At 32.5% G+C, this 25884-nt stretch overlaps 2 protein-coding genes across 2 annotated transcripts; both read right to left on the bottom strand.

Annotated features, from left to right (window-relative positions):
- Window positions 1-874: 874 nt before the first annotated feature.
- Window positions 875-8356, bottom strand: LOC120166504 (serine/threonine-protein kinase tricornered-like). Its single transcript, XM_039175767.1, has 13 exons — window positions 7891-8356; window positions 6724-6898; window positions 6472-6555; window positions 5923-6164; window positions 5554-5788; window positions 4869-4948; window positions 4507-4591; window positions 4200-4331; window positions 4002-4115; window positions 3807-3854; window positions 3354-3438; window positions 1504-1551; window positions 875-1351 (listed from the first exon to the last, which is right to left on the bottom strand). The coding sequence occupies exons 1-13, from the start codon at window positions 8031-8033 to the stop codon at window positions 1260-1262; spliced, it is 1563 nt and encodes a 520-aa protein (XP_039031698.1). The 5' UTR covers window positions 8034-8356; the 3' UTR covers window positions 875-1259.
- Window positions 8357-19784: 11428 nt separating this feature from the next.
- On the bottom strand, window positions 19785-21329 carry LOC120166505 (protein ALP1-like). Its single transcript, XM_039175768.1, has one exon. It carries the CDS (start codon window positions 21245-21247, stop codon window positions 19790-19792), a length of 1458 nt encoding a protein of 485 aa, XP_039031699.1. The 5' UTR covers window positions 21248-21329; the 3' UTR covers window positions 19785-19789.
- Window positions 21330-25884: the final 4555 nt, after the last annotated feature.

The raw sequence follows: 25884 nt of genomic DNA on the forward strand, positions 1-25884 counted from the left end.
AAATTAAGTGTATAAATTACTTAATCAAGGTCAGATTTGTGTATGATTAATCACTTGATTATATCAAGTTTTAAAGTTTGCTGAATGAGTATGCAGTGTCAAAACCAACCAAAATTTGACCTGCCTCGATTGAGAAGTACAAATCCAACTAATCTGGCGATCTCTCAAAGGATCACAGCATATCTATCATGTGGCAAAATCTCACCTAAATAATTGATTTACATGTTACTTGTTTAAGAGGCAATGGACTTTTAGCCACAGTAAGTCGATGAGCAATGGACTTTTTTAAGAGGCACGACACCTCTGGCTTCCCCATGGATTCAAAATTGTGACAACCTGAGCCAATATCTTTTTATTCTAACGAACTAGAAGAGTCAAACCTCAGAGGCCTGGTTCAGAGCATCCTAAATTCTCAGTTTTAGACGAAGAAAATCATGTTTTAGTTGAAGGGAAAGGTTAATCCAAGAAATGGTAAATTTTCATGTCTAGCATATTATACATTACACAATTTAGAATGTTCATAATCCGTGTTACATAAAATAATCATCTTTTAAAAATTATTTTCTGGTGTAGCCGTGCAGTATTGACCATTATGAGCTCAACGGTCAGCCCACTTATCAAAAGAACACCCACTGGGCGAATCGGAATAGAGTGATATGGTATAATGGTCCAAAGCAGCAACTTTCAGGTGGTGTTTCACCTGATGGAGGAGCACTTACTAATTGCATGAATGGCCAAAGAAAGAAAAGGGAAGACTAACTTAAAACTGTTCAAGATATAACATTTCCAAAAGTGGACAAGCTTGATAGTAGTCACACTACAACAAAATTGGTAGCGAGTGCTTCAATGGGCAATTTTACTGAGATGAAATTTATCAGCAAAATGTTATTTCCCCAAAGCTAATTTCTAGCTTTTGCTAATAAGTTTACACACAACAACAATAAGGGAATCATTGCTCCCAAAATAGCTTAATAGAGTTTCTCATGAGTTTGCTATCACTTGAAACTTTGACCAGAAACTGCAACTAGAGAAGGCAAATTCACCAAAGCCAGCCTGGGCAGCCAGTGGCAGTGCATCATCAAGCTTCAGAACCCTCGTCCAACTTCTAATACACAGCCCTTTTTGCTGAAAAAAGGGATCTTTGCTTTGCTTCTACCAATCAACCAAGAACTGGGTTTTAAATTTTTTCTTTAAATACTTCTGAACACTTAACAAAGTGGTTCCGTATATCAATGTAAGAGGTTGTCCCTTTAGTTACTTTATGGTAACATGGGATCACCTGCTGAGGCAAGCATTTGCATCTCCGTTTCCTCGGCTGATAACCTAGTAGAATAACCTACCCCTGAATCACCTGCAGGTAGGTGCTAACTTGATCCGTTTAATAGTGAAGAAAGACAAATTATAACATTAATATAATGGTAGAAAGTTGAACGAAAAAAGAAGAATAAGACAGACAGACAGTCAGATATATTGGTAGATACATGAAGGAGAAAGATTCATTACCATATATAGAATCATGGGATTGCTGTTCCATCGATGGATTCTTGAAATCTACACAGGTGAAATAGTTTAGGAAAGTGATATCTAATCTCTTCACTATTTAAAAGAAAAACTGGATACTGGACAATGAGAAAATTAAATATTATATTTCTAAAGCACTAGGTTCCATGAATGTCAACAAATTCTAGCATTTTAAGGTAGGGGTGAGTATTCGATCGAGTCGAGTCAAAAAATTTGGAGTTATTCGAGTTGTCAAGTCATATTTTTCAACTCGAACTTGACTTGAACTTTTTTCGAGTCGAGTTATTCGAGTTTTTATGCTAATTTTATTATAATTATTTATAGTATTATGGCAAGGATTTGTTCCAATTTTTTGACTTTCTTTAACCATATATATATATATATATTATTCTTTTCACATTATAATGTTATTTTATATATCAAATACAATCTAAAATTATAAAATATATTTATAATATTATATTTTAAAGAAAGTATTTTGAGAGTATAAAGGAGTCAAGGAATTGATGGGAAGAAAGAATTTGCAAATAATTGAAGTCAAAAGAACAAATTTAGTCAAATGCAAAGTTAAGGGACTAAATAAAAAAAGAGAGTACATTTTTAGTAAAAAAGTAGAAAATTGAAGTTACATAGGTATTCCATTGGGGTATATGAGCATGTGGTTCAAATTTGGTAAAAAAATGACTTAAAATAAAGGATGAATTGAAGAAATGACGAAATTATTAAAAATTAAGGGACTAAATTGAAAATTAGAAAATTTGTTATCAGAAAGAGGAATTGAAAGTACATATGTATTCTACAATGGTTTAGGAGCATGTGGTTCAAATTTGGTAAAAAATGGACTTAAAATGAAGGAGAAATTAAAAAAATAATAAAATCAGAGACTAAATCGTAAAACTGTCAAAATACTTGGTCAAATTTTTGGTTTTTCGAGTGGCACGAAAATTCAAAATTTCAACTCGACTCGAACTCGAAAACCGAATTGATAATTCGAGTTGACTCAAATAATTCGAAATTGAAAAAAAAAATCGATTTTTCGAGTCGAGTTGAGTTTTGCTCACCCCTATTTTAAGGTGATCTTATTACTGTTGGAGAGGTATTTTTAAGTCTTTAGTTGGACTACTAAATCTTGCAGGCCCACCTAGTTGCCCCTAGGTGAAATAATCTGGAAATTTATATCATTTCAGTTCACAATAGTCCACCTAGAAATTCAGAACCAAATCTGTGTTTTGCCTCTGTCAAATGCTGCACAAAGCCTATTCTCTCGAGAGGATTTTACCAACGTTTTTGAACTGGCAATGCCGCAATAGCTAACAATATGAGCTGCGGATTAAGCAGTTAAGCGCATCAAAATGATATTTTGTAGGAGCAACATGTTACCACGATGAGTTCAACATTCATTGATTGGTTCATCCTAACTCCATTCTCATTGACATCCACAGGTCTAAATCTAACTCCTTATTTATAAAAATTATGGAGCTTGTGTTGTTAAAGATTGTCAAATAGTCGTAGCACAGGAAATCTGTGATTTTCCATTGCTCTTTAGACGCATTCAAAAAGTGAGTTGCTACTCGACTACCTAAAACTATTAGCATATTTATCCTTCCAGAGGAAAAGGTTCAGTTGCAAAGGAATCAAGGCTAATTCATTATGGCATTCCACGTCTGCTGCTACTGTAGCATCTATTTTAACCTCCAACTCACAGTTCCTACTTCCTCATGAGATGAATATGAAGTATATGAAAGAGAACTTTGAAGCTTAATCAATATCAATAAGGACAAGTATAATAGAGAAAAAGCTTATAATCTCGACACTTCAGTGAAATTGCATACCAGAAGAATGGCGAAGCCCTTTGACGGCATCAAAATTCTTGTATGTATAACCAACAAAATTTAGATCTTTAGGTGTTAAAAGCATCTGCATCAATTAGGAAAACATATAAATAAACTTCAACATGTTTTCGCATGTCAGGTACTCGCTACTCTGTACAAATAATATCAAGATATAACCAAACATGTTTATTTTAGTGGGCAAAATATGTATATGATTCACATCTATACATTTGCTGTTGTCACAAGTCACTGATAAAGAGTTTTTTTTCAGAAGAGAGACCACTGAAAGCTGATATCAATTGTCTTGTAAACTGACATATTTTGAACAGAAAAAGGAAAAGGAATAGAAATTCAATAATTGTGTATTCATAGTATTATCAGATCATATTGTAGAACAAAAAAAGTGTAAATAATACGGTATGCACTAGTTGGATAGTATTCTCTGTTACAAACCTTCCGTGAAGGTCCCGAGCTAGATCTTGCAGGTGATGGAGCATCCAACTGATGAGAATTCCAAAAGTGGTCAATTTAGGAGAAAAAACATATCTTTAATTTCACCAACATGGATAAATAAATAGTGAACAAAGTGATTAGCATTTGGAATAAGAAAAAACAGAGGTAATAGAAAAAGGGAAATTCGAGTTATACTTCGTCAAACTTCATAAAATTTTGAGTATCTAATTCTCCATTCACTTCAGGTTTAAATGCAGCATCCATCTCGTAAAGTTTATCCCACACAACATCCTTGAACCAAGGATGAGCCTGACAAAATGAAATGTCAATAACCAAATGAGGAATAGATAGTTGGTAGAAAAGGAATAGCATCACAATGTATCATAACCTTACTTTAATTTGATGTGCCCCTCCAGTACCCAATCGGTGATCGACATCACAAAGCAATCTACATATGAGATCCTTTGCCTCATGACTTAATCTCAAATCTTCAGGAAATCTTAGGTGAGTTCTCCAATGCACGATCTAAAAATGATTTACGACCAAAATGTTAGGAAAAGAGCGATTGCTCCAAGAATATCTAAGATAAACTAGATCGAAGAATATCTTGAATTTGGAGAGAGCACGGAAGAAAGTTAAGCGTAAGAATACATCTTAGTTAAACTAGAGCTAAGAAAATAAAGCCAGACAGAAGTGTTACCTTCCTGCATGTGGTAATCGGATCATCTGAATAAAATGGAGGATATCCAATTAGCATTTCGTACATTATTGCTCCTAGTGACCACCTAAAAGCAGTCAACAGAAAAGGCAGCATTACTTAAGTTATGATAAGAGAACTTCACAAAGGAACCTGTGGCTATGCAATAGGAAGTTGACAGATCTTTCAGCAATTGTTAGCTACCACATTTGAAATTGTTACTGGAAAAGTTGATAGATGACGCATGGTAAGAAAAGTAGAACAGATATGCCTTGCACACGAACATATAGCAACTAAACGGAGAAAAAGTAACAGATGCCGATTGCAACCATGATTGAAGAGAACTGAAATGAAATACGACTAACCAGTCACATTCCATGCCATATCCTTTCTTCACCAACACTTCCGGAGCTATGTAATCAGGCGTTCCCACAGTTGAAAATGCCTTCAACAAAAAGAAGCGAAAAATTAAAAACCAAAATACAGGAAAACTGCCCTGCAAACTATACCATGTCTTTAAAATCATAATCTGGTTGCATTACTATTTATGTAGCTATTCAATGTGTTACCAAAAATCCTTCTCCTTGAGCTTTAAGATTCATTAATAGTTAACAGTGCAGCTATTTGCAAAAGGAAAACAATTTTTAAAAATGCTTAAAGGAATGATGTTTGTCATTTGTTGCCATTGAGAAAGTCTGGTATTGAATACAAATTTTCACATGTAGTAACAAGATAAGTAGGCTTAGTTCAAAGGAGGAATAAAACACATATATAAAGGAGCTTCTAGAATTTTACGTTTCACTTTAAGTTGACAAGTAGTCTGGTAAAGAAAGGGAAACAGTGCCATTAGTCCAAGTATCAATCAAGCGTCAAAATTGGAACTTTGCTGAGGGAAAATGGAGAAAATATTAATATTAAACCTTAAAGCAACATCTCTACGGAGTGAGGTGCTTTAAATAATCTGTGCTTGTCGAATCATCTGGAATGTACTCTGAGGATAATGTATTAAAAGATAAAGAGTAAAGACAGTGAAGTAAATCGTTTACTTACCAACGTTCTTCTGTTCATCTGCCAATGCTGAAGCTGCTCCTGAGGGCTTCTAAAACTGCTCTTATCAGCAATAAATCCATCAATATCCATAGAATCCATCATAGTTTCATCATCCATGGGCTTATTCTCATGGATTGCTGGTAAATTTGTACAATCAAGAGGCTTACAAAGGCCAAAATCCGATAACTTCATGTGACCATTTTTGTCCAGAAGAAGGTTGTCAGGTTTAATATCTCTGGAAAGGAAGTGAATGTAAAGAACTAAGATGAGGAAAAATAACTTGTATTAACTATCAAAAGAAATTATCACATCACCCTAGTTCAAAATGAACTAATTAGGCAACATAATAGGGAAAGCCAACATATTAACCTGTGAATGTAATTATGTTTGTGAATTGACTCAATGGCCAAGACAGTTTGAGCAATGTAAAACTTAGCCACATGTTCAGTTAATGTATCCTCCCTCATTAGCAGAGTCATCATATCACCACCAGGAAGATATTCCATGATCAAATACAAGTATTCAGCATCTTGAAATGAATAATAAAGTTTCACTATGCAGTGGCTTGCTACTTCAGCCAGCAAGTTTCTCTCAGCTCTAACATGTTCTACCTAAGGAGTGAAAGTACAGTTTAGATTAGCAGTATACAAAGGATACTAATGGAAAATGACAACATAATAGAATTTGAAGCATGTGATGTTTATATGAAGGTTAGGTATCAACCAAGGATCAGACAACAGCTGAATATCAGACAAGATTAAACAACGTAAACTAAAGCATGAAGTTAATATGTTAAGAATGTGTACATAAGTTTTAAAACCAAAAGGTGAAACATAGAAGCAATAGTTGACAAAAGTTCCACCCTCCTCAACACTGACTTTGGAGGTACACTTAAAATGAATGTTCATTGCATGGTACCTGTCCCCTCATAAGCATTTCAGATTTCTTTAACTTCTTCATTGCAAAAATATTTCCAGACTTCTTCTCCCGGCACAAGCGAACCTGCAGAACATGTATGAGCAATAAGATACTTCATGCAGCCATTGAATGGTTATATATATATATAAGAAGCCAAAAGCAGCACGTAGTTCCGGATCAAAGAGACTATGAAGTAGCTTATGTTAGAAGCAACAAATAGTTTTGGCGCATGACAAGAACTAGCATTCTAACCTCACCAAAGGCTCCCCTTCCAATAATGGTTAAAAGATCAAAATCATCAACACAAATCTTGTGCCTTTTAAGTCTCATAAACTCTGTCTCTTTCCTCTCTAAATCCTTTATCAGATTGATCTGTTCCTCCTGGGGCACATCTGAAGCAGCTAACTTTCTCTCCAGTACCCATCGTCTGCAACGAAACTGAACCATGTTATTAACTTGAAATTGGCAATACCAACTGCAAGCATACAATTGTTGACAACATTTTGAGAAGGCTACATCAGGTTGAAGAAAACAGTGTTACAAGGAACGAGAAACTTCATTGCAAATAAATCTCAATTACAACAAAATCCAAAAGTCATATTCTAGAATTGATTAAAAACCCCTTAAGATAAAGTATTGAAATCCATCAGTTTTCTACATATAAAGTCTGCACATCCTCTAGATCAGTGAAGCGAAGCATGATTTCCATCATTTTCTTAATCAATATATATTGGAATCAATATTTACCTTATGATGAGTCGCATGAAATATAAAGGTATAAGGTATTTGCATAAGTCCTAAATTTTCCATATTTTCCAAAATAAAATTTTTGCTTTTAACACTGTTTTCTTGAAGATACAAGAGGACCTCCTTTAAAAAAGAAGAAGAAGAAGAACCTGAACTATAAAATACCAATAGTACAAAGAAAGTGTGGATCATCAAAACTGTAAAAGACAATTAATAGTAGCTTCAAACTGGAGCAATTTTGCATTATAACTTGAGCATTCAGCAAAGAAAAAATACACAAGAAACTTTCTTGACCACTTTTCGAAAAATTTACCTGATTTGGGAAAATTGTTAAATACTACAATTAAATGCCCCCAATTTCCTAACATGGAACCTAGTTTGACATTAATCCACTCCCCAAGCAGTAACAAGAAAACATGTAAGCCACATACAAAGCAAAGCAACCACCGTAGTCATCAGCTCAAAACCAGAAAATTGAATTAAAAAAGAAGAAGCAATTGAAGGTAGGTTCAGCTAACTACAAAGTTCACTGGTTTCACCAAAAAGAATGCACTAATCTAACATTCAAAGCTCGTACCGTTTTCTTTTTCGATTTCTCAGCAACCAAACAAAGATCATAAACCAAGCAAAAACATTTGAATTTTTTTGTTAGAATAATAAGTAAAGCAATACCTTTCTTTGCGTTCTTGAATATTCTTCATCTGAGATCTATAGTGATTCTCAATGAACTGTTTAGCCGCTGCCACTTTCTCCATCGTCAAGCTTGACCCTAGGACCTCCTCTTCTCCGCTCTGTTCTTCCTCTATGCCTTCCATTTCCCCCCTCCCTCTCCCTCTCTAAAATCTCCCGTTCTATCTCTCTCTCTCTCTATCGAGATATATATATATATATACTCTTCAAAAAAGCTCTCACCTTTTCTTTACTTAAAGAAAGATAAAAACTTTCTCCTTTATTGCGACAGCAAACGAAGAGAGGTGATGGAAGAGAAAAACAGAGAGCTCTTTCACTGATCTTACTCTTAATCCTCTACTTCCACTCCCAACATCCTTCCATCTTCATGCCAAATAAAAATCATCCACATGGATAATTAACCATCACGGCTGTGTATTGATGCTTGCTTCGGAGCGGATTCAGCGTAGGATTGGGAGCACTGAAGGTTATGTTTATTTTATTTTTTAAGCAACCAATTTGGGGAGTGTTGTCAGCATAGGAGTTGGGGTGAAAGGAACTCTCACGCTCGCCAATGAAGGCGTGAGTTGCCTTCGAGACGTGGTGGAGAGAGGTGTCGTTTTCCGGTCATAAATGATTATTTCACACATTTTAGGACAAGAAAGCTGCAAGCGGGCCCATGGCGCTCTGTGTTGCGATTGGTCAGTGCCGGTCACTCGCCTCGGATTCAATGTGTATTTTTGTCTGTTTCTTTTTGTATTCTTTTTTTTAATTATCTGACCAGTGATTGGCTGTCTTTTGCTGCTTAAAAAAGTGAGGGTTGATCCCACTATTAATGCTCACACACAGACTTACTGTGTTCGTTATTGTTTTCTCCCTCCAATCTTAGCTGTAATTAGAAAAAAATACATATACTGAAATCTACGACAACCTTAACATGATGCTGTCTATTTATTATTTATTATTTATTATTAATATTATTATTATAAATAAACTGTGCCTTAAATTTAAACATGAAATTGGATTAGGTTTAATTAATAAATTTAATGCACAAATATTATTTTTTCTGGAACTGTATAATGTTAAATTTATATTTACACAACTGACAAAAGAACACAGTATAATACAATTAAGTAATACACAAACTGCTAAATGTAATACTCAATAACTTATGATTCTAATTTAGATGTACTTTCTGGACATGTGAGAGAAGGAAAGATCACCAGTATCTATGCGGACAATATAGCTTTAAAAGACAAGGAATTTTCACAGTGAAATTTAGCTGTGAAACCAGCAACACTCTGCCATAAACTCATTCTATATATATGAATAAATTTATATCTCGTGCGTGGTAAGTTGTACCATAATTAGACCAAATGGTCCAGTACAAAAAGATCCAGGTCATCTGGGTCTAGCAGGAGTACCCCCTCCATCAACGTGTCCATCTGTTATTGGACAGTGACATTTATTGATCATGTGATGATATCCAATCGATGGGTCACTTCTGTATTATTTCAGATTTTGTATATGAAAGAAAAACGCACATTTCTGAGAGTGGGTGACATGAGAACTCTATACAAAGAACTGGTCATGTGTGACAGCACTCGGGACAGGCAGTTTCTCTCAAAACACAACTGTTTCGTTTAGTGGATCGAGCAAGTTTTAAGGGAAGAGAAAGAGGCTTTGGTTGCCTTTTTTCAGTTTAAGAACGATAGTTGCAGTCCTGCAGATGAAAATTGCTTGGACTGCACGTTAATCCCCTTTCAAGCTTTTTAAAGTGTCAACGTACAACTATGGAGCAGTATCTTGAAAACTGGTGCTAATTTTAGCTATGAAGTTTATGTCATATGAATTGATCCTTGCTTACCAAGAAAGTGATTAATTATACTAGTTGATAATTTATATAAAATTAAATCATTGAATTTTTCATATGTTTTTACTTTGATCATTAAAATTGATTTTTTTGATCAGAATGTCACTGTTAACGACAATTGAGTTAGTATATTCACATGTTTAATGAAAATTACGCTTACATGTTAATTCCTAAATAAGTATTTACCTTATAATAAGACGACAACACACGTAGTCACCTTACTAGTCGATCAAAACGAGATAAATATTTTAGCAAGGAGAGAAATCAAACCTAGAACTCTTCAAAGGTTTCAACTCATAGTCATTGAATCAACTTAAAAGTATATTATTAAAATGAAAATTTTAAAATTTTGTATTAAAATTTAGCCCTTACCGAGGACATGACCTCTGATAGGAAATTATGGAGACTTAAGACCAGGGTAGCCGAGTAGTGTGGGTCACAGCCATAGGGTGTAGCATCTATGTCTTATTTTTAATGCTTTTGTAGTAATTTCCATGACTTATAATTTTTATACGTTTCTGTCATTGGAATCTATGAAGGCTTAGAACTAGGGTAACGGAGTAGTGTTACCTTAGTTTAGGTTTTAACCCATTTGACTTTATTCCTTCTCGTAGCTTGCTATCGATGACTTCTGTTTATCCTTCTCTTCATGTTTCCTCTTTTTAAATTTAGTCGGGTCTTACGTTTCTGTCTATATGCAGATATTTTTATGCATGGATTTATTTGCAGGGATTACTTCCCATTACAAACGCGCATATGAAGACGGTATATGAAGAATGTTCAACTATATATTTATTTATCTATTTATACATTCATTGAATTTTATATTTATTTTTAAATTTTCTGACTGTCGGAGGTCTTCCACAGAAATTACTCTCAACTTGGCGTTGGGGACATCCTACTACCCTATCTCTCCCTTACCCCATTACATATGAGAATATATTTTTGTTGTTGTTGTTGATATATTTATGTACAATGAAACCAAAACCAGCCACGGTAATAACCACTGAGCAAAGGGGTTCCCTCTTCGGGATTCAGGTTTCAAGAAACATGGGAAAGGGGAGTTGCAGAAAGATAAGCGAGGGATCCTTATTACTGACAACAAACTGTTTGGCAGAGAGACGTGGTCACGGTTGTCCTTTTTACGTGCTTACGTTTTGCTTATAAAATTTATCTTTGGGTAATCTATACGGGTGACCACTCAATTATAATTAAAAATTATTTTGATCACCGATTTTTTGATTTGATCAATTAGACCATACAATTATTTAAACGATTCAATCAAATCACTGATGGTTAACCTTTAACAGAAGATGTGACAGTTAAGAAACTTGGTATAATTATATATTTGATCATTAATATTTATATATTCTATTAATTTTGATATAATTTATTTTAATTAAAATAAATTTAATCTCAAATTAAATTGTGACACATGTTATTGTCACGGACCAAATGAGGTTAGCCATAAGATAGCACGTTCGAGTTCTTTTATTATCTGGTTAAAAGATATTTTCTTAATTTTTTATTTAAATGTATTTAATTCTTTTAATAAGGTGGTGAATAAGAAAAAGAAATGGTGAATTGACAGCTAGGCTAGAATTGAACCTGAGACAACGGAAAATCAAACACGCGACAAAACCACTCCACCAAACCCTCATTTGGTTCCTTTTGACAACATGCTATATATACTTATTCAGTTTACTAACAAAAAAAAAAGGAATAAAAATGCAAATTGGGACAAATTATGAAATTATTTTAATCATTAAGTTCAATTACATATTTGAATATAATTCACCACATTTTTTTTAGTTTTTAAACTTTATTAATGGAAGAAATAATTCTTAACTTTTACTATAAAAAATTAATTTTATTCATTAATTATAATTTAATATTGTATATAACTATTAAGTTATAATTAATAAATACAATTAATAAATATTTATTCAATTAAAAAAAAAAAATTAAATTATAACTAATAAATAAAAGTTCAGAATGATTTTTTCATTAAAATAAATAAATATATATATAAATGTTGTAAATTGTAGTTAAGAGATAAAAACTAAGAATATTTATTCATTAATAAAAATTAAAAATATATAAAAATGTTATAAATTATAGTTAATAAATAAAAATAAAGAATCATTTCTTCCATTAACAAAAAGATTAGAAATATAAAAAAATAATATAAATCATAATTAATAAGTACAAATTAAGAATTATGTTTCCATTAATAAAAATATAAAAATTAATAAAATCATATTTAAATTGTGATTGGGCTAAGTAATTTTATCCTTGTTGTGCCTTCCAATTTGCATTTTTACTTCTTGTTTCCTGCCATTAATTGCATTAGTTATATAAAATATGCTGTAATGTACAAACTGGTGGGGTGATTTAGGCATCCATTTAATTGCCACTTTTCTTTGGTTCGAAACCTGTGCAGCACACAATTTACTATTTTATTTTTTTAGTTTAATAGGGGTGATACGTATTACTAGATAAAATCAACGAGATAATGCTCTCTAATTTTTATTTCACGATATAATGCTTTGGACATATTATTTGTTGAGATAATGTGAATTCTACAGTGAAGCCGTAGGTCGCCATGCACTCTGGGCGACCAAGGAGTGAGTGCGAGCTATCCAGGGAGCAGTGCATGGCCCATGCACATAGAATTTTCTTTGTGTAGGTCGCCAAGCAGTCTTGGCGACATGGTAGGTCACCATGCACGCCTGGCGACCAAGCTGACGACCAAACTTAACCCTCTGCTCCCTCGTGCATGCGTTGCATCCATAGCTGGGAGATTTCTGCATCCATAGTTACATTATTGCATCGTTAATTTAGCTGTTAAATGCAACAAATATTGCTGTTGAATTGCAGCCTTTCAACGCTCAATAGTTACACGATTCAATGCTCAATATTATTTGATTCAACAGCCAAATTAATGACGCTCTCCAATGCTCATTTGCTTTAAATAGAGGATATGAGGGTTTAGGGTAAAAGCAGAAGCAAAAGCAACACATATAGAAACTTTTCGAGAGAAAGAAAATGAAGAAGAATAAAAGAAGATAAAAGCTCAAACATTCTTTTTTGAGGTAATTTTTTATTGTTTAATTTAGTTTATTATATGAAATTATTAGTTTGTTAGCTTAAGGTTTAGGGTAAAATTAAAATTTAGTTAATTAGTTTGTTAGTATAAATTATTAGTTTGTTAGTTTAAGTTATATATTATATTATATAAAAAATTAGTTAATTAGTTTCTTAGTTTAAGTTATTAAATATAAAAAAATTAATTAATTTGTTAGTATCTTTAAACGTATATTAGGTTGTTTGTTGAAGTTATATTATAAAAAAATTAATTAGTGCTTAATTAGTTTGTTAGTTTGTTGTTTTAACTAAGTTATATTATAATAAAAATCGTTTATTAGTTTAAGTTATATTATAATATATTAGATTATATAAAATTAATTTGTTTAATTTATTGTTGTTTAAAGAAATATTTTGTTTACACATACAAGGCATTATTCCACAATATTTGCCCACGTACAGATTGATTCGAAGAAAAAAACCAGAAAGGAAAAGAAAGGAAAGGAAGAAGGCACAAATACGCGGGTAATTTATTATTTTTTGTTGTCCATTTTTAGTTGTTGTGTATGTGTAAATTAGTTAGTTAGTAAGTTTATATTAGATTATATAAACTAATTTGTGCGAGATAATTTTCGTTTAAAAAAATTTTGTATTTAAAAATATTTAGTGTTTTTAAAAAAATATTTTGTTTAATTTATATTATATGTGTAAATTAATAAGGAGTAAAAATTAATTGAATGAAATAATCCGGCCAATGCATTATCTCGTGAAATAATCCTTTCGAGAACATTATCTCAATAGTTTTGCCTAACAAATGTGTTTGATATTTTAAAAAATAAAAAAATATTATCAAACTAATATTATTATTAGTAATCATTACTAAATGATTAATATCAAATATAAATCATTAAATATTTATAATAAATAATTATTAGTAATCATGACTAAATCATATTATTATTAAATCATTAAATATCAAATCATTAGAATAATAATAATTATTAAATCATTATTAGTAATATTAGTAATCAAACAATCAAGTTAAATAACAAATTTTATTTGATCGTTAATATAATAGTATATTATATTATATTTAATTATTTAATGATTTATGAAATTATCTTATATAATTTTTTAATCTAAATTTATTGATTTTTTTATTTGTAAAGAAAATGAGCAACAACTTTTTCACGATTGTCCATTATAATGGGCATATTATGGAAAATGAGATCGGAGTAGTTTTTCAGTCTAAAAAACCAATAAATATGATGTTAAAAAAAGACATCACATTTATAGAAATGAAGCATAAGATAGAAAGAAAAATTTAAGTTGCAGTTGATGGTTTGAGGTATAGGTTTATGATATGCCTCAACCCAGTCAGATATGTTGCAGTTCCACTTGAAGAAGATGATGATATTGGAACCATGGTTGGATTACATGAGTCAACCAATATAACAATTATTGAGTTATTTGTTGATGTGCGTAACATTTGTGATGTTCCTGGGTCATCAAGAGGTGTGACTCAAAATCATCTGAAATGGCTTTATATAGTCAGTTTGAGGAGCCGACATACAAGTTCCCGAACAGTTTTATGGCACTATTGGAAAGTGTAAATGAAGTCGGAGGGACATCTGCAGCAGCAGAGTATGAGACGAGAAACATACCATAATTGGTTGTTGATATTGATACTGAAAATCGATGGGGAGAAATTCATGATGATTCAAGCGAAGATGAAGAAACCGAAGAACCCGTTTTGGGTGACGATGAAAATATTTTCGGTGGAGGTGCAATTGATGAAGTTCCGGCACCGTATGAAGCTACTCCTCACATGTACGAGATAGACTATGATTTAATAATGATTTAATAATAATTTAATAATGATTTAGTAATAATCATTATAATAATGATTTAATAAAGATTTTAATATTTAATGATTTGATGATTTAATAATGATTTGATAATAATCATTATAGTAATGATTTAGTAATAATCATTATAATAATGATGTTATAATGATTTTAATATTTGATGATTTGATGATTTAGTAATGATTTGATAATAATCATTATAATAATGATTTAGTAAAAATCATTATAATAATAATTTAATAATAATGATTTAATAATATCATTATAATAATGATTTAATAATAATGATTTAATAATGATTTTAATATTTGATGATTTAGTAATGATTTGATAATAATCATTATAATAATGATTTAATAATAATCATGATAATAATGATTTTATAATAATTTTAATATTTAATGATTTGATAATAATCATTATAATAATGATTTAGTAATAATCATTATAATAATGATTTAATAATAATGATAATAATGATTTAATAATAATCATTATAATAATAATTTAATAATAATGATAATAATGATTTAATAATAATCATTATAATAATGATTTAATAATGATTTTATAATAATGATTTAATACTAATTATTATTAATAATGATTTATTATTAATATTTAATTATTTGATACTAATGATTTATTAATTATTACTAGTAATGAAATTATAATAATGATTTGATACTAAAAATCATTGTTAAGGTTACAAATAGTTTAATTTCAATATACAATTTGTAACAAATAGCAAACGAGTTTACAATTGTTGTCGATGTCGGGGTGTTGTTGAATGATAATGACGGGGCGGACGTCTGATACGTTGTGGCGTTGCGGTTGCTCAGGAGTATGATATCCATCCTCCTCATTCATTGGGGGCATTTGAACTGCCATGTGTTCAAAGTCATACGTCGACAAAAACATGGGAGAGTAGATGAGTGCCTCAGGCTGCACAAACTCTGGTATGTATGCCGGGACAGTAGAATCATCAACTGCGTGATGCAACGATCCCGCATCGCCGAACAGTTGTGGTGCGCTATTATCCACATCGGTCATTTCCTATTCAGGTTGTTGAGATGAACTCCAACTCCCACTCGGTAGAGAGTATTCATCTTTACCAAATATTTTTAAACCTCAAAAATTGTCTCCTCTCTACCATTATTGTCATGAACGGCTTTCCATTATCCAAAAAATAAGTAAGGTAAACCGAAGTCTCAAAATTAAAGTTGTCGTCTTGAATGTCGTCAAGAGTTGGCATGAATGAAGCCCTATTATTCCAAACATTAATGTAGGTTGCATGCTTCTCAACCCTATTAACATTGTCTTTACGAGATCATCAAATCTGTGCAGGTCGTCATGCGTCTCAACCCAATTCACCTGACGACGACCATCTAAGTTTTGGAGGAGGTCATGATCCCATGGACTCCGCGGAATAGGTTGGTGGAAGTGGAATTGCCTCAACACTCTATCCCCAAATTGGATCTCAACAAAAGTAAAATTGATCAATGGTGTAACATCACACCAATATTGAAACCCATCTAAAATATCGTGCGGTATCAACGCAAGTATTTCTTCATTCATGTATGGTCTTCAATTAAACTGTAAAATTACAAAAACAATAAAATTGATTTAAATCAAATAATATAGTTAATTTAAATAATAATTAAAAATAACAGACCTCCTTTTTGGTCTTAATATCGATCTTCAGCCTGAACTCTTTAATGTTGTTGTGCACAAACCCTGTGCCTTCAATTTTATGCCTCTATCTGTATATCAATCAAAACAAAAATAGTGACATTTTATTCAATAATTTTAATCAAAATAAATATTTTCTAATTAATATTTTATATTAAAATAGAGGATTCATATTACCTTCCGGCGAGTGGAAAGTCAACAGCAATCCGACTAATCGGTGTCAAAAATGGAAGTCTATACCAAGCCCATGATTGTAGCAGCAACAACATCCACCGATTTATACTGTATTATTATCATTCACGACTAATGACGTCTTGCACATCTCACGATACAAAACACCAATATCGCCGAACCCCTGCTATATTGCCTACTATTTTTAAAATTTGTTAAAAAAAAGAGATATTGAGTGCGAACATAACTACCGGATTTATCAGGCATCAAAATTCCCCCAATCAACTGTAATATATATGCTCGTGTTGCATATATAATTTCGTGCTCCATACTATTTGGTTGAAGTTGAAATTCAGTCTTCAACCATTACAACCTCACACGCCACCCTCTACACTCTGGTGGTACGGGCGCTTTCCCAAGAAACAAACTACAAAGTTGTGCCACATTATTAAACTTATGTGACATTACTATCATCATCCCATTAGTTTGGACCCCGAGTTGTATTGCCACATCCTCCAGAGTTATCGTACATTCGCCACAAGGCAAATGAAACATGTGCGTTTCTGGTCTCCAACATTCAATCAACGCACTGATCAAACCTGAGACCAACTTGTAATCTCGCACAAATGTTACATACCAAAATCCAGCCTCTTGCAAGTTTTCTTCTATCAATGGGTGTGGCTTGGGCACTTTATGTAGCCGAAGACGAAGGATTCGCTGCTCGTCCTCCTACAATTAAATAATACAAAAAAATTTATCACAATCATAAAATAATATTCAAATATTTTTTAATTATAATTCATTAAACAAATATTTTATTCACCATTATTCCCAAATGACTTGAAATATGTTCATTGTCAAGTCTCAGCAGTGAAATTTGGTCAGCCATTGGAATGAATCTATAAAAAAATATTAAACAACAATATTTAAAAAATCATTTAATATAATCTAACTAACTGGCTATTTTACAACACAACAAAAAAATTTATTATAATAACTTATAATATATTAAACTAATAAACTAACAAACTAAACTTTTTAAAATATAAGTTAAATGTAAATTTTTCCTTAAACAACTATTAAACTATTCTTTAATATAACTTTAACTATTCTTTAATATAACTTTAACTAATAAACTATTATTTAATATAACTTAAACTAAAAAACTAATTAACTAATTTTTTATATAATATAAATTTAACAAACAAATATAACTTAACTATTTAACTAACACAAACTAATTACATATTTTTTATATATAAATAACGACTAACAAACTAACTAATTATTTTTTATTAATATGTAACTATCAAACATACTAATTAAATAATTTTTTATTTCTATATGATATAACTTAAACTAACAATAATATAACTTAAACTAACAAACTAATTAACTAATTTTTTGTTTTACCCTAATTTATAGTAATAAACTAATAAACTAATAATTTATAACAATAAACTAATTTAAATAATTATTCTTTTATATAACTTAAACTAATAAACTATTTTTTATTATAATAAAACTTAAACTACTAATAAACTAATTAACTAATTTTGTATATAATATAAATTCAACAACCAAAATATAACTTAACTATTTAACTAACTACAAACTAATTAAAATATTAGACTAACTAACACACTAATTAATTATTTTTTAATATATAACCATCAAACAAACTAATTAAATAATTTTATATTTATGTATGATATAACTTAAACTAAACTAACAATAATATAACTTAAACTAACAAACTAATTAACTAAATTTTTGTTTTACCTTAAACTAACTATTTAACTAAAATTTTGTTTTACCTTAAACCATAAACTAACAATCTAATCATTTAAAATAATAAACTAATTAAAATAATTAAAAAACTTACCTCGATGTTGTGCTCTCCCTTTCTTCTTCCTCCTTTTCTCTGCTATCTTCTCCCTTGCTATCTTCTCCTTTTCTTTCTTTTATGTTTCACTCATTAACCCCATCCATCCAATATATAATACAACCATCGTCTAAACTCTGCTTCAATTATATCACCTGAGTCATTCACGTGAGCGGGCTGCAATAATGCAGCTGAATTCACGCTGCATGGGAGCAGAGGCGCAACAAGAGCAGAGCACGTGAAAGCTTCGTTCGCGGGCCATGCAAAGCATGCATGTTGCTGGGATGCCCTGGCTACCTACCCAGAACCATGCCAAACGTTGCATGCAACGACGTTGAGCCATGCAAAGCCATGCACACTCCTTGGTCGCCCGGAGTGCATGACGACCTACTTGGTCGCCCGGAGTGTATGGCGACCTACGGCTTCACTGTAGAATTCACACTATCTCAGCAAATAATATGTACAAGCATTATATCGTGAAATAAAAATTTAGAGAGCATTATCTCGTTGATTTTGCCCATTAAGATCATTGGCCTTGAGAATCCAATACGCACGTTTTCCTTTCCATCTGCGAGCTGATTGTGATTCATCATGACATGGACATGTCTCTGAATGCAACCCAATTTGCATTACTTAATACAATACCATTTTACATAATTTCACACTTTTTATGACTTTATAGTCTCGCATCCCTTCAAATCTTAATGTAATTTTCTGTGTTAGTAGCCCCATATAAATTCTTTCGTCCGTCCTCTAACGAAAGCCGCAGACTAAGTATGAAAAGAATCTTTGTTGCCACTGTTTCGTTTGGCGAAGAATGTTCCGACACAGGCAGAGAGATGAATAAAAGTTTGGGGTGGGGGGTCGAAGTCATCCAAGAAAGATTACAGCTGTGAATGATAAAGACGCCGTTCCTTGGCGAATTTTTTAGCAAAGTTGAAATATTGTGAAATAAATAGTCAGCTTTTCTCCCCTTTTATAATTACCGTCTCAGACCCATAAACAAAAATAATTCTATAAAAATACTAAATGGCATTTTAAAAAATGACACGTATGAAAATCTAAAAGAATATTGTTTATGTTTGATTTCATTCCCATTCATTACTCAATAATAGAACAAGTGTAAATATTTTAAATGTTGGCATTAACACTACAATTCAAAACTAAATATTTCACTTGCAAGAGGGAACAAGTATGATAATTTTACACATCCCTTCGAACAAATTTACAATCAATCCCTATAACAATGTTCTATTACATATCAAAAAATAAATTTATAATCTTTCAAACAACATATAGTGCGCACATCAATTTTGTTGTTGTAAATTACAGAAAAGCAGTGCCAGCAAGACCATGGTGTAAAAGATTGTGAGCAATAGCATCTCTAGCCTTCATTGAACTTACCGATTTCAAAGCAACTTCAGGGACCATTTCATCGTCCACAGTCTCAAATTCCAAGTCTGGGTCAATCCCTTCATCTCTCATTTCGCAGATATTATGCAAAACACAACAAGCTCCCAGTACAACAGGCAAATCCTGCAACTTGACCTCCGTCCTTTTCTGCAAACAACACCACCTTCCTTTCAATCTCCCAAACGCTTCCTTGGCCACCTTTTGAATCTCCCCAATCTTTTCATTGAAAGCGTGCTGTGTCCAAGTCAAATGTTGTTGCGTGTAAGGAACCAAAACCCAGTCCATTAATGGATACCCAGAGCTCCCAACAATCCAAACTCCTTTCAGTAGTCCCCCGTTTGCCCTCTGATACAGAGCTGATTTTTCAAGCACTTGATCATCGTTCATCGAGCCTGGCCACCCTATACAGACATCCGTGAAAACTCCCCTTGTATCTACGACGCCTTGAACGGTGATCGAGTACGAGGTTTTCTGGTTCCGCTCCGTGTGTCTCTTGTTGAAATACGCCGCCACGCTCATCTTCGGTGCTATAATCGGGATATGCGTCGTGTACATTGATCCGACGACATTTGGTATACCCGAAACGGTCTCGATTTCTTCTTTTATTTTCCGCAACGAATCCTCGTCCGGCCAGTGTAAATATTTCGGCATCAAAACGCTGCGTATCGCCGAACAGACTTCGAGGATCAACTTGTGACACGTCGAGATGCCCAAACCGAACCGTTTCGAAACGAGTCGTAACGGTTCGCCCGTTGCTAACCGCCAAATGCAAACCGCCACCCTTTGCTTGACGGGGATGGCGTTCCGTAACGTCGTGTCTTCTTTGGCGATAACGGAGTTGAGCCCTTCGCAAATGAGCTCGAACGTTGACTTACTCATCCTAAACGCCTTCTTGAACTCATCGTCGGGGTAATCGGGTCGGTTGCACTCGTCCCACCAGGCCTTCGATCTGTCTTTCACCCATAACCGCCTCTGCTGAACCGATCCGGATTGTTTGTTTTGTTGGTCGGGTGATTGGTTTTCCGTTTGCCCAACAGCGGCGGCGGCGACTGATGCTGCCATGGCTCGGGACATCTTCCTCTTCACACGGTCGGTTTCGTCGATTTCGGAGTAGTAATCTTGTAGATTGGTATAGAATTCGAACATGGTTCGAGTTTTTCTCTTGTGGTTCGACTCCAAAATCGATTTCTCCTCATTGGATGCTTCGTCTTGCTCTTCGCGGTCTCGCTTTCCTTGCTCTTCAAGCAACAGTAATGAAGTGATGATACCATTCAAATCCCTCTTCTTGGGTTCGTGGCCGGTGGAACAGCTATCTTCATCGTCGGAAAATTTATCCTTCCGGCGTCGCCTGTAATTGTCGCCGCTATTCATTTCAAAGCAAACAGTGAAGAAAAAAATGGCTCTTTGGTCAGAAGAGCTGAGCGTTCCTTGTATATGTAGAGAACAACGAAATTAAGGGCAAGATTAAAGATGCGAAAAGCAAAAGGGTTTCTTGTGGGTTTGAAAAGTGTAGGAGATTCAGGTGTGAAAAGATTGGAGCAAGTGTGAACGCAAGGAGATCCATTCAATTTCAAATTCTGCTTGCTTCAGTTCTTCATGATTTAACATATAAAGCAAAACCAAATACGACACTGTTTACTGCAATAATAATGCAGGAAACGATCAATTAATCCATCGGATAAAACTAAATGCGTCGAATTAATATAATATTTTAATAATTTCATAGTACGTAAAGGTAAACGATTTACTCTTAAACAAAACTGACAATAGTAGAGGCATTGTTGAGTAAAATTATTTCAGTGGATGCATGTAAATATTACTCGTTTCTAGTTTCGTAATTTTAGTATATTAGAGAATAAAAGTCAAACCTTATTTAATAATTAGTATTTTAAATCTAAGATTTTTTTTTTCAAAGTAACAGATAAAAAAGAGGTATGAAAATGGAAGTGAAATTTGAGGCCCACAAATCGGTGGGTTGAGTCATGGCATTGGCAATGACACATATCATATTCGTTATTTAAATATATGCTTTGTTAACTAATACTTGATGACTTTCACGCTGATATTGACTAGGGATGAGCATGGGACCCTATCTCGATGGGTTCCGATCCGATCAGTCGGGTCGGATTTTTAAAAAAAATATTAAGTTCGGATCGAGTTATTTTTTTATGTGATGTTCGGGTCAAGTCGGGTTTTGGGTTATATATCGAATTGAGTGAAAACTTGTTTTGGTCTGGTTGGATCTCAGGTGACGAATTCCTTATTCTGTAGTCGGGTCAGGTGGACCAAAAACCCGACCTATGCCCATCCCTAATATTGACATTTGCAGTAATATAATCAGTTTTTTTTTAAAATATTGAAATGAAATTTAGACCATAGTTGTAGCGGATGGTATGGGATGATTACGTTACACTTTGGGAAAATGTACGTCTCTATTGTTCACATGTAATTTATTTATTTTATTTTATTAATTTAGATGAGTACAAGTCAAAATATATTTAAAATGATTTTTAATTATTTGACATTAAACGTTTGTTTTATTTATTTATTTAAATATTGGTTTTTGTCAATACTATTTAGGGGTGTTCAAAAATACCTGGCCCGTCAACCCACCGACCAGGACCTAAAAAATCAGGTAATTCTCTAAAAAATCAAAAAATCGTTTCGAATCGAATTATGCGATTTGATTTGGTTTGAGTTTTTTAATTTGTGGTCAGTTTTGGTCCGGTTTAAAAAAATAAATATATAATTCGATTCGTATTCAGATTTTCCATATGGAAACAGTTTGAACCAAATCAAACCGAATGAGAGAAATAAAAGAAAATAATATCCAAAACAAATTCATTTTGAATTTATTATAAGACCGAAATAAATAAATAAAATAAAGCTAATAATATTTTTTATAAATTTAAATTTATATATTTTCAATCGATTCAAGTTTTAAATTTGTATTTTAGATTGAATTTGAAAATTTATGAATAGTTAAAACAATAAAATCGAACCGAACCAAATTAAAATGAAAACAGCAGATTTTATACTATTCAGTTTCGATTTCAATTTCAATTTTCAAAAATCCTTAAAATACGATTCGATTCATATTTTAGTGAAAAATCAGACCGAATCAAATCGAATCGAGTGCACCATTATGTACAGGAGCTTAATCGCTTGTGCTGATGTTACCTTAGTCAACAGGGCTCAAGTGGGTGACATTTTCAACATTTTCTGCTACTTTTGTTTGAAAATAAGCATCACCACCTGCTTTAATTCTATTGGACCAATTCCGAAAATCAAACCATCCAAGGCACATAGGCTGCAGCATCCTTGTCTTGTTCCCAAAGCTATTACAGACAATAAGATACTTGAAACTTTAATACGTCAACATGGTTGAATTTTCCAAATATGTGGGTTTGGCAAAAACCCAAAACTCAGTCACATTCCATTATTCACGCTATCCCTCCATTCACATGGCAATATCATGATCATATCCCGGCATGGAATATATATATACTTTTTAAAAGATTAACAATTAGGATAAACTACACATCTGTTGACCGAACTATCACCTCTCTCTTATTTTGATCATCAAATTATCTTTTTCTGCAATTTTAGTCACTGACATTTGAGTTTTCATCAAGATGGTCAAATGATATGCTATAAATAACATTTTTAATCTAAAAAATTATACATTTTATCAATTCCATTGTAATTTAAAGTGGTTCAAAAAACTTAATCATCAATATTTACAAGTTCTATTAATTTAATTCTAAATAATTTAATAAATTCAATTGTTAATAAATAACACATGTCATTGTATTATTAGTGAAAAGTAAAGAAAAATAAATGAATTTGAGAGTGGTAAAAACCAAGACTTGAATATAAATGATGATTAGCTATTAGACCAAACCAAACACGTATCCATTATTTTAATTATTAAAAAAATATGGATGAATTTCAGAGAGATGGAATGTCTAAATTAGGCTGTAAACGAACCGAACGCACACGAACGGAGGTATGTTCATGTTCGTTCATTTAATAAATAAACGAACATAAACGAACATATTTTTTTTTGTTCATGTTCGTTTATTAAGGAATATAACTTGTTCATGTTCGTTCGTTTAAAACGAACATAAACGAACACGAACATAAATGAACACGAACATAAACGTTGGAGACCCTACAAACCATTGTTCTTTCATGAAAAATAGTCGACAATGCAAAAACATACATAAATCATAAATAAACTATATGAACATACTAAAGTCTTAAAGTTAATTTGTTCGACAAAACAATCTTCTTGAAATCCAAACAACTTCAATAATATTCGTAACATATTCAACTTGCATTTATGATCAGTCGTTAATTCATCATCCATCCTGATCAGAATCAAACAAATAAAATTATATTAAATTAAAGGAGTTATAACAAAAGATGAAAAGTATACTAAATTAGCGATGTTATACCAATTCATTCATGCTCTTTTCAAGGAAGTCAACATGTATGATCTTCGTTTTGCTACAACAAATCAAAAAACCAAAAATATATTAGTCATTGTAAAACCAAATTCAATAAAACTTAAAACATAAAAATACTTTGTTTTTATTTTTATCCAACCCATAGTATTGACGATATCAATCAGCTCCACAAATAAGCATATCTACCATCTTAGTTCCTAAAGAGGATTGATGCGGATCAATAACCCTCCCACCAACACTGAAAGCATATTCAGAAGCAACAATAGTGACCGGAATTGTCAATATATCAACAACCATTTTGACAAAATGCTAAATTTAAGATTGTTCTCCTTCCACCATCCCAAGGCATCAAAATATACACCAGGCTCACCAATTAAAACTCCACAATAAGTGTCCAATTCTGACTTGACAAATGTAAAAGTATTGACACTTCTAATATGTTGGTCATATTTAACTGTGCTAGTTTTAATACCTTTACCAAACCGACTGAATAAGGAGCTAACACTACACTTAGAAGTACCTCAGTAGTGAAGTAGAGCAGATAACAGGAATAACAAGTCCCTTTTTGAATAGGGAGACAACGGACCTCAACCAGAAACAGTACAATACAAATATAAAAGATAGAAAAACATGGAACTAAAGCAAGAACTACATTATGTCTTAATTGCGATTCATAGAGCACCGATCCATTCAAGTGAACTCAACAGGATTGATAAAGCTCTTTGAAATTGAATGCATCTGATCTAACAAGGATAGTTAAAAATAAAGAAAGGAAAACAAATCCAAGCATGAGAGAGAGTAAAGATGTAACCTTGATTTAACAGACCAAAAAACGTTGAAACCCATAAAAAATTCCTAAATTCACACAAAAAATTAACAGACCAAAAAAATTTTCAAATTATTTACCTTATGAAATCACGTTCAAGATGCCAAGATGAAGGGAAAGAGAAGAAGCTCTGTCGAATCGTTGCAGTTGAAGACTTGCAGCTCTGTCGAATCGTTGTAGAAATGAAAATTGTGGAGAGTGGGGAGAGTGGAGAATCAAGAACGGCGAGTGACGGGCTGGAGAGAGTTGAGAAAATATTGTTTTTTAGATTTAGGGTTTTTTTGTATTATCGCTTAATTGCTTATGGGTAAAGATGTAAAATTGGGTTAATTATGGAGTTGGTCATCAGAATATCAGATTAATTAATATTTTTAAGATACATATAAATTGGTTACCAAAATTGATTTAAGAATATTAGGTTAAACATAAATGAACGCACATAAACGAACATAATCGAATGAACATAAACGAACATAACTGAACGTTCACGAACGTAAATGAACGAACGAGACCTATGTTCATGTTCGTTCATTTAATTAAACGAACACAAAATCTTGTTCATGTTCGTTCATTTAATAAATAAATGCACATAAACGAACTTCCCGCCGCACGATTCACGAACAGTTCGCTGAACGTTCAGTTCATTTACAGGCCTAGTCTAAATTAAGAGACTTAGGGACCGTTTGGATGGGGAATGTAGGATTCCGGGA

Source organism: Hibiscus syriacus, unplaced genomic scaffold (assembly GCF_006381635.1).
Source record: "Hibiscus syriacus cultivar Baekdansim isolate YM2019G1 unplaced genomic scaffold, ASM638163v2 tig00111640_pilon, whole genome shotgun sequence".
Taxonomy (NCBI): Eukaryota; Viridiplantae; Streptophyta; class Magnoliopsida; order Malvales; family Malvaceae; genus Hibiscus; species Hibiscus syriacus.

Coding starts and splice junctions, on each gene's coding strand:
- LOC120166504 (XM_039175767.1), bottom strand. CDS start 8,033: ATGGAAGGCATAGAGGAAGAACAGAGCGGAGAAGAGGAGGTCCTAGGG. Junction 5,789..5,922: donor AAACATAATTACATTCACAG/GTTAATATGTTG, acceptor CTTCCTTTCCAG/AGATATTAAACCTGACAACC. Junction 3,439..3,806: donor GCTCGGGACCTTCACGGAAG/GTTTGTAACAGA, acceptor TAATTGATGCAG/ATGCTTTTAACACCTAAAGA.
- LOC120166505 (XM_039175768.1), bottom strand. CDS start 21,247: ATGAATAGCGGCGACAATTACAGGCGACGCCGGAAGGATAAATTTTCC.